The 12,746-nt window shown below is 55.0% G+C and overlaps 1 protein-coding gene and 2 long non-coding RNA genes across 4 annotated transcripts in view; 1 reads left to right on the top strand and 2 right to left on the bottom strand.

Annotated features, from left to right (window-relative positions):
* Positions 1 to 3: 3 nt before the first annotated feature.
* The window catches only part of ELOB (elongin B), a 183,333-nt gene continuing 170,590 nt past the window's right edge, over positions 4 to 12,746 (bottom strand). The window contains exons 1-5 of one of the 2 annotated variants that reach the window (XM_077985318.1): positions 5,853 to 5,896; positions 5,609 to 5,743; positions 4,082 to 4,187; positions 589 to 697; positions 4 to 230 (exon numbers count right to left, since the gene is read on the bottom strand). In XM_077985318.1, coding sequence (XP_077841444.1) covers positions 23 to 230; positions 589 to 697; positions 4,082 to 4,187; positions 5,609 to 5,743; positions 5,853 to 5,855 — 561 coding nt within the window. In that variant the 5' untranslated portion in view covers positions 5,856 to 5,896 and the 3' untranslated portion in view covers positions 4 to 22. Of the gene's footprint in view, positions 231 to 531; positions 698 to 4,081; positions 4,188 to 5,608; positions 5,744 to 5,852; positions 5,907 to 12,746 lie in introns of those variants that run through there. The other variant, XM_028840798.2, reaches the window with a different exon arrangement.
* On the bottom strand, positions 5,968 to 9,655 carry LOC144337832 (uncharacterized). Its single transcript, XR_013411429.1, has 2 exons — positions 9,347 to 9,655; positions 5,968 to 7,048 (listed from the first exon to the last, which is right to left on the bottom strand). It is a non-coding gene; the product is annotated as an uncharacterized LOC144337832 (long non-coding RNA).
* LOC114674328 (uncharacterized) lies at positions 5,982 to 6,852 on the top strand. The gene is made up of 2 exons (XR_003725366.2): positions 5,982 to 6,311; positions 6,630 to 6,852. It is a non-coding gene; the product is annotated as an uncharacterized LOC114674328 (long non-coding RNA).

Genomic DNA, 12,746 nt, shown 5'->3' with positions numbered 1-12,746 from the left:
AACTGGGTCTGTAGACTGTTTATTAAAGGTGTGGCAAGGGGGCAGCCACCTCCCTCCCTGATTGCAGCCCCCAGTGTGGGTGGACCTGTGTGCGTCCGCTTTGGGGTTCCCTCATTGAACGTGCTGTCAAACCAGGACACAGGCTCCAGCTTGTATTTCTGCTCTTGGCCATTGTCCTCAGGACAAGAGGCCCCTGGGAGTGGACATGCAGAGTGTGGGGGTGGGGGGCACTTAGAAGGAAAAAGGCCTAAAACTGGAATGTGTTGTCCCTGAGGCTTCCTGTGGTCTTTGTGTCCCTCCTAGTCCTCCCCTTCCCCTGGAGTGGTTGGTGTAGCTGGCTAACTGCTAACAATGGCTTGGGTCTCAAGGCAACCCAGGTACCCATGGTGTCTTTAAGCAGCAGGCTGGGCCAAGTTCTCAGCCAGGGTCTGGGAGACAGGACAGCACAGGAACTGCCAAGAACAAGCCCCAAAAGGAGCCCACAGGGAGTGGGACCCATCCCAGGGAGGGTTGGGAAAAAGAGGCAGCAACTAGGAAGACTCCCAAATCTCTTTTATTGGGGGGAATGGGCCTCTTGGGGGTCCTCACTGCACGGCTTGTTCATTGGCACTGCTTCCCGAGTCCTGGGGCTTCATCACATCGGGCAGCTCAGGTGGGCTGGAGAACGGCTCGATGCACAGGGCCTCAAAGGTGTCATCTGTGGAGGAAGGAGCAGAGCTGGAAGGGGATATCCCAATTCTTGCCCCAGCTGGGTCCTTGGTGTTCATAGGTGATCATCTGCAGCTTTGGGGATCTCCATGCGAACACTCGTCCACACAGCTGGTCTCCACAGAGCTGACCTCCCTGTTCCAGCTGCCCCATGGCCCCACAGCAATGTCTCCTACCCCTGTGGGCCCAACCTGAAGGTCCCCAGCCCTTCCCACTGACCATGCCCCTTTCCTCATCTTCCATGTCCACTAGTGAGTCTGAGGGCTGACCACCTGCAGCCAGCATCACCCTTCACCCAGAATGTATATCCTTGTTTCCTTCACACACTTTGGGAGGCTGAGGTGGGCAGATCGCAAGGTCAGGAGCTCGAGGCCATCCTGGCTAACACTAAACCCCGTCTCTACTAAAAATACGAAAAAATTAGCCGGGCATGGTGGCAGGCACCTGTAATCCCAGCACTTGGGTAGGCCGAGGTGGGCGGATCACAAGGTCAGAAGATCGAGACCATCCTGGCTAACACGGTGAAACCCCGTCTCTACTAAAAATACAAAAAAAGTAGCCGGGTGTGGTGGCAGGTGCCTATAGTCCCAGCTACTCAGGAGGCTGAGGCAGGAGAATGTGAACCCGGGAGGCGGAGCTCGCAGTGAGCCGAGATCAGCCACTGCATTCCAACCTGGGCAACACAGCAAGACTCTGTTTCAAAAAAAAAAAATCAACTAGACTATTCCTCCCCTACTTAAAACCTTCCAGTGGCTTCCCATCATGCTCTGAATACCATCAAGTCCTTGCTCTCTGTCTCTCCTTCTGCCTCCCATGCTCTCAGGCTCTGGCTCTCTATGTTCTTTCCTAACTCAGACCTTTGCACTTGCTGGTCCCAGCACTCGGAATGGCTGGTTGCTTCTGGACTTTCAGGGTCCAACTCAGGTCCCCTCCTCAGATGAACCTCCAATCCACCCACCCCCAAAAGTCAAGACATCCTGACATCCTGGGCGTGGGGGCACTTACCACTGGACAAATTGCCCTTTTGACTGGCTCCAGGAAGGCAAAGGCCTTCCCTGTCTTGTCCCTACTGTCACCCCAACACACAGCAAACAAACCCACAGCTTTTCTCCTGTGCTTTCTTCCAGCTAGGAGACCCATCTCTGCTTGGCTCAGGGTTCTCAACTGATCAGGCATCCCAGGGAAAGCTGGCATGCCTGATGACAGTTCTGGCTGTCACAACTGGGGAGGTGGGGTGTTCCAACGCTGTCTAGTGGGTAGAGGCCTGGGATACGGCTCCACATGCTATGGTGCACAAGGCAACCCACACAGTAATCCAGCCCAATGTGCCCACTGTGCCAAGGTTCAGAAACTGACGCAGCTTAATCTAATGCATCTTCCAAGCCACAAACCTGTGACCATTCGTGCCTTCGCTACCTCCCTCATTCTTTCGTGATGAGCCTGGACAATGCTCTTTAACATTTGATTTGAAACACTGTCTTATCTTCTTGAGTGGTAAGCTTGGGGGAGGGGAGAGGTGGAGGGCGGGGCACCCATTCAAGGCCTGGGAACAACATGGTGATGGGTTGAGTTGCACCCAGGAAGTGTGTTTCTGCAAGCAGTCCATGGGGAAGTAAAGAGCTCACAGCCCATGCTGTGCCCCATCAAGATAGCCCTCACCTGCAAGAGGGCTGATGTGACCTGGGCTCCAGAGTCACCACCACATTCCATGCCATACTAGGGGCTGTGGGAGAAAAACAAGTCACCTTCCTTAGCCTTGATTTTCTCACCTGCAAAATGGGTCTATCAATATCTTCCAAGTCACAGCAAACCTCTAGCGTACCACTGTTCAAATTAGAGAAAGTGACACTTCTGGGGGAAGCAGACCAGATATGCTCTTGGCACTCACTTGCTCTCTTCAGAAAGGCACCCCTGGGCCAGGAGCCAAGGCTCAAGCCTGTAATCCCAGGAGTCTGAGACCAGGCTGACTTAACAAGGTGAAACCCCATTTCTACTAAAAATACAAAGATTAGCTGGGCGTGGTGGTGCATGCCTGTAATTCCAGCTACTCAGGCCACTGAGGCGGGAGAATCTCTTGAACCCGGGAGGTGAAGGCTGCAGTGGGCTGGGATGGCACCACTGCACTCCAGCCTAGCCAACAGAGTGAGACTCTGTCTCAGAAACAACAACAACAACAAAATGCACCCATGTACAGGGCACGACCTGTATGTCTGTGCCAGCCCGGCACCTAACTCTTAACATCACCATCTGGCAGAAAGAGCCCACAGAAAGGCTCTGAAGCTTCCTATCTGTTGGGCACTGGCAGCAGGCCAGACCTGGGGTGCATGAGGACTCACACCACCTTGCTGTGAAGCCAGTCTCATCACACCCGTTTAAGGAGAAGGGAAAACCGGGGCCAGGAGGGCCAGGAGGGCAAGGTAGCTGGCTAGAGGATATAGACGCTGAGACTGAGGCCTAGCCTGAACTTATGGAACGGAAAGGTGGAGCTAGGACTATACTCTTCCTCTTCAGCCTCTGCTATGTTTCCTTACAGGCAGAAAAATATTAATAATTCTTTATAACTTGAATAAAGTTTTCTCAGCCATCCACACAGCTGCTGGGTCCACGGCTGTGAAAACACAGCTCTATAACCTCTGTTCAAATTCCCAGAGACAAAACATTTAAAATCCCCCCTCCCTTTCTCTTGGATGGAAGAAGATACCCTGGCGAGTAGTAAACCACTCCCTAATCCCCAGGTTTCTAAAGCTTGGGCAGGGGTGGGGTATGGCTGATGGAAGCACAGGCTCTGGATCTCAATCCTAGACGTGGCAGTCCCAGCAGGTGACCTAACCTCCCAGGGCTCGCTTCACTGAACCTGAAAACAGGCAAAATCCAAATCTCAACCACACAGAGATGCAGAGGGATTCAGTGATACACAGCATAGAGCTTGGCATGATGTTTGACTCCAGCAAGGGCCCGGCAGCCAGCATCCTAACCATGGCTCCCTGTGTGACTGCCGGTAAGCCGGTGTCCTCATCTGCAGAACAGGGATGATGGTATGTGGACCTCCCGGGGCTACTGAGAGGATGAGACAGGGCAGTGGAAGCCACACACAGAGTAACACACATAGCACAGAGCCAGGCACTCAGCGCCTGTAAAGGTGAGCTAGCTTCGGGAAATAAGGTTCGGTTTCTATAAGCATCTCATTTGGTTGCTTCTTTAAAAAAAAAAAAAAAAAAATGAGGAAACAAACACATTGTGAAAGGATATTGCCAGCTCTTTAGGGACAAGGAAGACACTGCCCCGAAGGTTTCAACTCCAGGTTCCCTGATGACCCTCTTTGGAATGGTGTCCCCAACCTGCTTGGCTGCCACCCAGCCCAGTCCCCTCTCACCTGCCCGGAAGGCCAGCCCCACTGTGGCTGGGGCCTGTGGCCGTGCTGTTTGACTGGTGAAGCCACACTCGCCCAGGGTCTTGCCATCATCCAAGAGTTGGTCATCCTGAGGAGACAAGCAGGATCTTGGGAGAGGCCCCATGTGGGGCAAGTCCCAAAGACCTCTGACCAGCAACTACACAGGAAGTCAGAGGAGGAAGAGAGTTCCCTCAGTGTGGCCCAGGACCACCGCTCTGCTTGTCAAATACACAGATTCCAGGGTTATATCCAAGAACTTCTAAGTCAGAACCTCCCAGGGTAGGGTTTAGAATCTGGTTTTATCCAAATTCTCCAGGCAAATCTAATTTGAGGAGCCAAGCTAATCTGGAGATAGGCAGACCTGGGTTTCAATCCCAGCTCTGCCACCTTGGACAAGTCATTCGAACGTTTTTTTATTTTAGAGACAGGGTCTCGCTATGTTGCCCAGGTGTGTAGTGGCACAGACCCTACATAAGCGCTATCATAGCACCCTCCAGCTTGGAACTCCTGGGCTCAAGCAATTCTGCCTCACCCTTCAGAGTAGCTGGGACTACAGGACCATGCCACCGCTGCTGGCTAGTAGTTGAGCCTTTTGATGCAAAGTTTCCTCATCTGTAAACTAGGAATTACCAGACTTTCAATTCACAGGGCCACCAGAGGGTTTCAATGAGCTAGGAAGGAACATAAAGCACTAAGTAGATATGTGGCACATGGGACATGCACAGGCACGGCCATTTAATATTCGCTAAGTGCCAGCAGTTATCAGTGAGGAAAACCCTTTAGAGACCATGAGAGCTGAGGCTTTGAGCCTGGAGCTAAAAGTCAGTTGCCCAGTTTCCAGCTCTAGAATCTGATCAATGCACTTAGGCGACAACCTCACAATGTTGGGACACGTAAACCGGAGGCTGATGCATCTGATTCCCCAATGCAGACCCCAAACCCCAAGCCATTCTAACTGAATAATCTCAGTTCGCTTACAAGGGGAAAGGGGGTCTTCTAGAACATCAGCAGGAAGTAGGGAGGTAACAACGGTTGCTTGGTGAAGAACGAGTGGGACCAGACTTTCTTTGCATTAACTGAGTCCGCCACCCTCCACCCCAAGGAGTGTCCCGGGGGACAGCGTGATTCCGATGGGCCTGCGAAGAAAGCTGGGAATTAAGGGGTCGTGGTTCGAACCCTGGCGCTGCCAATGACCTTTGGCTGGTTAAGAGACCAAGCCGAACCTCAATTTCGTCAACTGCACGGCGCGGGCGATACCGTTGCAGGGGTTGGATGCCACGGTGCCCTCGGCGCCCGGGGCCCAGCACGAGGTCTAAACATCGCCCCTGGACCAGAGATCCCCGCGGCGAGCGCAGCTCGCGCTTCACCCGCACAACGGATGTCCCAGCCCGCAGCTCGGGCGCCCGCAGGCGTCGCCGGCCGCCACTGTTTACATCGCAGACAGCGTCGGCGTCAGCCCCGTGCCCGTCGCCGGGTACCCGCTCCCCTCGGCCCGCCCGCGGGACCCACCTTGTACAGCCGCTGCTCGTCAGGAGGCCGCTTGAGGATGCCCTCGACGATGCGCTTCAGCTCGAACACCGTGCTGGACTCCTTGGCGTCCGTGAAGATGGTGGTCTTGTGGCGCCGGATCATAAGGAACACGTCCTGGGGGCGGCGGGCCGGCGTGAGCAAGAGGCCCGGGCCCCCCGCGCGGCCCAGCCGCCCCCCGCCGCCCCCGGCCCGGCCCGGCCGCCCCTCCCCCACGCCCGCTCACCATCGCGGCGGCTGCCTCTCCCCTCGACGCGCCGGCGCGGCCGCGCTCCGCCCCGTTCCCGGCAGCCCGCGCGTGGCCCGGCATGCCCCGCGCCGCCCCGCCTTCCCCGGCGCTGCCCCGCCCCGTGTCACCCCGCAGCCGCCGCCATTTTAAGTGATCTGGAAGCGGGCGGTGCCGACGGGCGTGCGGACGCCATCTCCACCCCAGGGATGGCCGTCGGAGGCGGTGGCGCCCTCTCGGGAGTGGCAGAGGCGAGGTCCCCGTGTTAGTGCGGTTCGGCAGGCTCCAGGCTCGGGCACAGCGAGCCCGGGGCCGCGTTGTCGCGGGATAGTCGTGACCGCCATCTTGGGCAGGCTCCGCATTTTGGGCTTTCTGGCCGCCGTGTTGGGGACAGTCGCCCCCGCTCCCTGTCCCGACCTGGATGCGAGGACTGTCGCGGCTCAGAGGGGCTTATGACCTGTGAGGAGCCCTGGGGGCTGCTGTTGGGCTTAGGGGTGGCCCGGGCGAACTCCTTGGGCTAGGAGGCACGGGAGCGGTTGGCTACTGCTTTCCCCAGGAGGAGGGAAGGGGCAGCTCCTTGCCCCAGGGGTCCTGGGCGCCTGTCCGCCTTCCCGCTTGGCTGCATTTTGGCTCTGAAAAGGCCTAGAGACTTGATTTTCCTGGCTGGCCGCTCTTTCCACCAAGGCCCCCTTTCCTGAATGGTGGACACTATCCTGCATCGCCCCAAGTTGCATTTACATGAGACCGAGGGTCCCCCACTTGACCTCTCCCTTCCAGAGAGACACCCCAGGCTGGGTCGTGCTGGGCGGGTGTCGGAGGCGGCGTTCGAGAGAGGAGCCAGAGAGTGACCCTGGACGCCAAACCGCCCTGCAGTCCGAGCTGCGCTTTGACGGCTGTTGAGAGTGGGCGGAACGTGGGGGGTGCCGCTGCGTAGAATCTCGGCAAGTCTTAGAGCTGCATTTGTGTTTTCTAAGCTGTAATTCTAGTTATTGTTACTTTTGACTTGTGTCCCTTCCCTCCTGTGACTTACTTCACTGCAGCCCCTACCCCTGCTCCCAGGGTCCTCAGCATCCCAGTCCCTGCAGAACCTGTCTTGCTCCATGACTTGTGTCGTGAGGCATTGGACAGGTAATTGTTGGGAAGAGCTCTTGGCCAGGCTAAAAAGATTTATTTTGGCTGGGCGCAGTGGCTCATGCCTGTAATCCAGCTCTTTGGGAGGCCGAGGCGGGTGGATCACGAGGTCAGGAGATCGAGACCATCCTGGCTAACACGGTGAAACCCCGTCTCTACTAAAAATACAAAAAATTAGCCGGGCGTGATGGCGGGCGCCTGTAGTCCCAGCTACTCAGGAGGCTGAGGCTGGAGAATGGCTTGAACCCGAGAGGCGGAGCTTGCAGTGAGCTGAGATTGCGCCACTGCACTCCAGCCTGGGCGATGGAGCGAGACTCCGTCTCAAAAAAAAAAAAAAAAAAAAAAAAAAAGATGTATTTCTTAGTCCCAGTGTCTGGCTGGGCGTGGTGGCTCACGCCCGTAATCCCAGCACTTTGGGAAGCTGAAGGAGGTGGATCACTTGAGCCCAGAAGTTCAAGACCAGCTTGGCCAACAAGGTGAAACCCCATCTGCACTAAAATACAAACACAATTAGGTGGGTATGGTGGCGCACGCCTGTGGTCCCAGCTACTCGGGAGGCTGAGGCAGGAGGGTTGCTTGAACCCGGAGGCGCAGGTTGCAGTGAGCTGAGATCGCGCCACTGCACACCAGCCTGGCCACAGAGTGAGATGCTGTCTCCAGTTAATCCCAGTGTCTTTATGTACATAGAACTGGCAACTTTAAATCCTGTACCTCTGTGGAGGGAGAGTGAAGGAAGGGTGTGGACAGTGGGGGCCAGGAAGTTCTCAGGTAGCGCAGCAGCCCACCCAGAAGTCAAAGGGTGTAGGTACAGGAGGGGCCATCTCCACAGGGAGATGCCTGGATCCCTACTCCATCCAGGCCTTATCGGCAGAGACCAGGGGTGGACACCTTACCTGTGGGGGCCGTCACAGCTGATGCCCCAGCTCAGGATGTCCACCAGAAACCAGGGGTGCCTTGGAGTCACCATCCTCTTAAGGATGGTGCCTGTCCTCCAGAGAGCAGAACACTAGGTTCAAACTCCAGCTCCTACTGGCAAAGCCCAGGGCCTCCACCTGGTTGTTCCCATCCGTGAAGTGGGGATACACAGTGTGGAGCCCTTAGGACGTTGGGGAGTGTGCCTGTACTCGCGGCGCATCAGCTCATAAGTATAACAACAATTGCATTCATTCGCTGATCCTCAGTGAGCAGTGGCACAGTTCCCCAGCTGGCGCGGTGAATGAGGTCTGTCTGCTGTCAGAGATCACCTGGACCCAGCATGAGTCCTTGCCCCCAGAGGGGGTCTCCGCACACCCCACGACGCTGTCCTCCCTGTCTGCTAACTACATGAAGAGATGGCAGGCCGTCGTGTCATTCAGTGCAGTGTTACCTCCTGCGGTGGGAATGGGGTCAGGAGGGATTTTCCGGGAGCAGAGCCACTCACTGGCCTAGCCTGGGGTCTCCACTTTTGGAAGTGTGGTCTTGTGGAGTCCAGGTTCTCCTTCCTTAAGGGCCTTTACAAGGAATGGGAGCGTCCAGTGGTGGAGAGGAGCTGGCTGGCTGCGCCTACTGCTCCACACAGGAGTGTCCTAGGCCCCTTTCCTCAACTGGCCTTCACCTCTTCGCCTCACAGACTTCACTCTGAGAATCCGCCTTGCAGCCTGTCTTCTGCTCCCTCCCATCTACCTTTTGTTTTTTTTTTGAGACGGAGTCTTGCCCTGTCACCCAGGCTGGAGTGCAGTGGTGTGATCGTGGCTCACTGCAGTCCCCGCCTCCCGGATTCTCCTGCCTCAGCATCCTGAGTAGCTGGGATTACAGGCATGCACCACCATGCCCGGCTAATTTTTTTGTATATTTTGTAGTGACGGGGTTTCACCATGTTGACTAGTCTCAAACCCCTGAGCTTGTGATCCTCCTGCCTCAGCCTCCCAAAATGCTGGGATTACAGGCGTGAGCCACCATGCCCAGCGTCCGTCTGCCTTCTATCTCCTTCACTCCCCACCGCAGACAGGGTGTTGTGTTATGATGGGGAAGGCCCTTGTGTCTTTCAGGTGTGTTAGACCAGGGAAACAATCTGTCTTCTTTCACGTGCCCCAAAGCAGGACTCGAATCTTCCCTGGGTCTTTCTGATTGGGAGTCTTTTTTTGTTTGTTTGTTTTTGTTTTTGTTTTTGAGACGGAGTCTCGCTCTGTCACCCAGGCTGGAGTGCAGTGGCCGGATCTCAGCTCACTGCAAGCTCCGCCTCCCGGGTTCACGCCATTCTCCTGCCTCAGCCTCCCGAGTAGCTGGGACTACAGGCGCCCGCCACCTCGCCCGGCTAGTTTTTTGTATTTTTTAGTAGAGACGGGGTTTCACCGTGTTAACCAGGATGGTCTCGATCTCCCGACCTCGTGATCCGCCCGTCTCGGCCTCCCAAAGTGCTGGGATTACAGGCTTGAGCCACCGCGCCGGGCCCTGATTGGGAGTCTTAAGAGTCTCCCCAGAGAGGGCCCCGCCCTATTCCCTGGGAAAGGAATGCTGACAAAACCCTACAGGACAGAGTTTGGAGCGTTTCTCCATAGCTCAACTCGTGTGGTCCCCAGAGGGTGACACCACAGGGATGAATGGGAGCTCCGGGCCCCTCCCCAGCACCTCAACCTGCACTTTGCTTCATCTCGATGCTTTGTAACATTCTTTATGATAAACCAGTGAATGTTTTTCCCTGAGTTCTCTGAGTCGCTCTAACAAATTAATTGAACCCAAAGAGGAGAGTCATGGGAACGCCAACCTGAAGCCAGTCAGTCGAAAGTTCCGGAGCCCAAACTTGCAGCTGGGGAATGGGGAGGCAGTCCTGTGAGCCCCAACCTGTGGGACCTGAGGCTGGCGCTGGGCAGATAGTGTTGGAATTGAATTGAGGACACCCTGCTGGTGTCCAGTGTTTAGTGTGTGTGGGGGGAACCCCACAACTGTTTGTCACAGGAGTCTTCTGTGTTGATAATTGTGGTTTTGGTATGAGAGTGTTGGGGACCTCTGCTTACCAGGGCTCTAGTTTAATAAAACAACTAGAGTGATCCATCTTAAAATGTGTAGCTAAGCACTCACAAGGCATCTATAAGGCTCCTGCTGTCTGAAAATAGCCACATTCTTTTTGTTTTTGAGACAGGGTCTCCCTCTGTCACCCAGACTGCAGTGCAGTAACCTGATATTGGCTGAAATAATCCTCACACCTCAGCCCCTGGAGTAGCTGGGACTACAGGCATGCACCACCACATCCGGCTAATTTTTGCAGTTTTTGTAGAGATGGGGTTTTGCCATGTTGCCCAGTCTGGTGTCAAACTGAGCTCAAGCAATCCTCATGCCTCAGCCTCCCAAAGTGCTGGGACTACAGGCGGGAACCACCACATCCGGCCTAAAATGATCACCTCTTAAGCTGGCCGCCAATTATGATTACGAAATGTTTATGGCCGTACAGGACATCTCCCACAAGGCCCTAGAATGTGCACATGTCCTGAGAATGCAACCCGCTCTGCTAAGATAGCGTCAGTAAGCAGGCTAAGGCAGAGGATGCACAGTCACCGATGGCACCAAAAGCCCTGACCTTCGGTGAGCACATCTGCACATTCCAGGTTTATTTACCACTGCTTGTAGTTTCTCTCTCTCTTTTTTTTTTTTTTTTTTTTTTTGAGACAAAGTCTCACTCTGTTGCCCAGGCTGGAGTGCAATGGCGTGATCTCGGCTCACTGCAACCTCCGCCTCCCGAGTTCAAGTGATTCTCCTGCCTCAAGCCTCCTGAGTAGCTGGAATTACAGGTGTGTGCCACCACACCTGGCTAATTTTTATATTTTTAGTAGAAACGGGATTTTACCATGTTAGCCAGGCTGGTCTCGAACTCCTGACCTCAGGTGATCCCCTCCTCCTCGGCTTCCCAAAGTGTTGGGATTACAGGCGTGAGCCACCGTGCCTGGCCTGTAGTTTCTTATAAGCAGAGACACTAACCAAAGATGGTAAGTTCTTCCCCCTGCTCTCTGAGCACGCCTGCTCTGTGATGGAGTCCTTTCTAATCTACTTGCTTCTCTCACTGTGCTCTGTGGCTCACCTTGAATTCCTTCCCGCGTGAGATCCAAGAACCCTCTCTTGGAACCCTCTCTTGGGGTCTGGATCAGGACCTTCTTTTCTGGCAACAGGAATAGAGGAAAAACATGATTTGAGAGAGATTTTCCCTACACACAGATCTTACTCTGTAGCCCAGGCTGGAGTGCAGTGGCGTGATGGTTACAGCAGCCTTGAAATCCTGGGTTCAGGTGATCCCACCTCACCCTCCCGAGTAACTGAGACTACAGGCATGGGCTACCATGCCTGGCTAATTTAATTTTTTGTAGAGTTGGGGGTTTCACTGTATTGCCCAGGCTGGTCTCAATTTTCTGGCCTCAAGCAATCATCCTGCCTTGATCTACCAAAACACTGGGATTACAAGCATGAACCACTGTGCCTGGCCTACTTTCCTTGTTTTTGTGTTAATACGTAGTAGTTATTCATGACCACTAGTTAGCAATGTGCTTTATTTGTAGAGTGTTTTATAGGTACTTTTGTCCCCAAAAGGGATATAACATAACTGTTAGTGTGGGATTTGAGTTCAAATGTGGCTTCACTACTTACCAGCTGTGGGCCCATGGCCATGTTACCTAACCTGTCTGGACCTGTTTCCCTTCTGTGAGATGAGTGTCTCCTTCGAGGGCTTTCAGGTCTGCTGAGAGCATGTACATACCTGGCACAGTGCACACACTCAGCAGGCATAACAGTGACCGCCTTGGCCGACATCTGGACCGCTAACAGCCATGGGAGAGCAGGTGTTATCAGTTCAGATTACAGAGGGGGACACGGGCCCCATCCTGTGGCGTCAGTGGCACGGGGCTGACAAGAGCTGCCGCCCGTCTGGCACCACAGGCTGTTGTGCCAGGAGCAGGCCGGAAGGAGGGGTGTGGGGAGGCTGCCCTGTTGGGGTAGGAGGGAGTGGAGAGTGTGGAGGACCTCTGCTTTTCCCAGAATCAGACCGCCTGGGCTGCAGTCCCAGTCTACCAACCTTGCCGGCAGTGTGATTTTTGGGACTTGTTTTTCTCATCTGACAAATGGGGACAAGCCACCTCAGAGAGCCTCCTGTGGGATTCAATGAGCTGATGGAATAAAGCCCTCCCTCTGCATGATGTCTGGTGAGGGCTTGACTAGGGGCCGTGATTTTTTCTCATTAATGATCCTCCCTTCCCTGCCCAGCTCCACTCCCTTCTGCCTCCTTAGCTGGGCCTGCAGGCTGGCCTGCCACAGCCATGCCCTGACGTCCTGGGCACCTGGTCCCTGATGACCCCACCAACGGTGGCCAATATGTACTGCAGTGTGGTGTGTTCTCCACCTGGGGGACAGAGCAGCCTTGAGCACCCTTCCTGCCCCACTCGGCCCGGCCTACCCGTGACCATCTAGTACAGCCCACTTCCCCGGCTCCCCAGGAGAAAAGGAGAGGGAAGCAATGGCTCAGGCCTGTGCCTGGACCTAAAGGGGCTGCGCCTTGGAAGTTTACCTTCCCTTGTCTTCCTTTCTCTTCTGCCGACAGCCGCTGTCAGCTCCAGAGTAGGTTTTGAGTTTTCCAGGTTTTGTTTCTTTTCCTTCTTCAGCTGTGGAAACTGACCTCTATATATTGAAATGGGTGGTCCTGGCTCTGGAGACAAGGACATGGCAGAGAGGGGACAGGATGCCAGGTACCAGGCTGGAAGGGGACCCCAAGGGTGGGCAAGGCTGTTGGCGTCCAGATGCAGGTGT

This window comes from Macaca mulatta, chromosome 20 (assembly GCF_049350105.2).
Source record: "Macaca mulatta isolate MMU2019108-1 chromosome 20, T2T-MMU8v2.0, whole genome shotgun sequence".
In the NCBI taxonomy this organism is placed as follows: domain Eukaryota; kingdom Metazoa; phylum Chordata; class Mammalia; order Primates; family Cercopithecidae; genus Macaca; species Macaca mulatta.
This window is presented reverse-complemented; position numbering and strand designations above follow the sequence as displayed.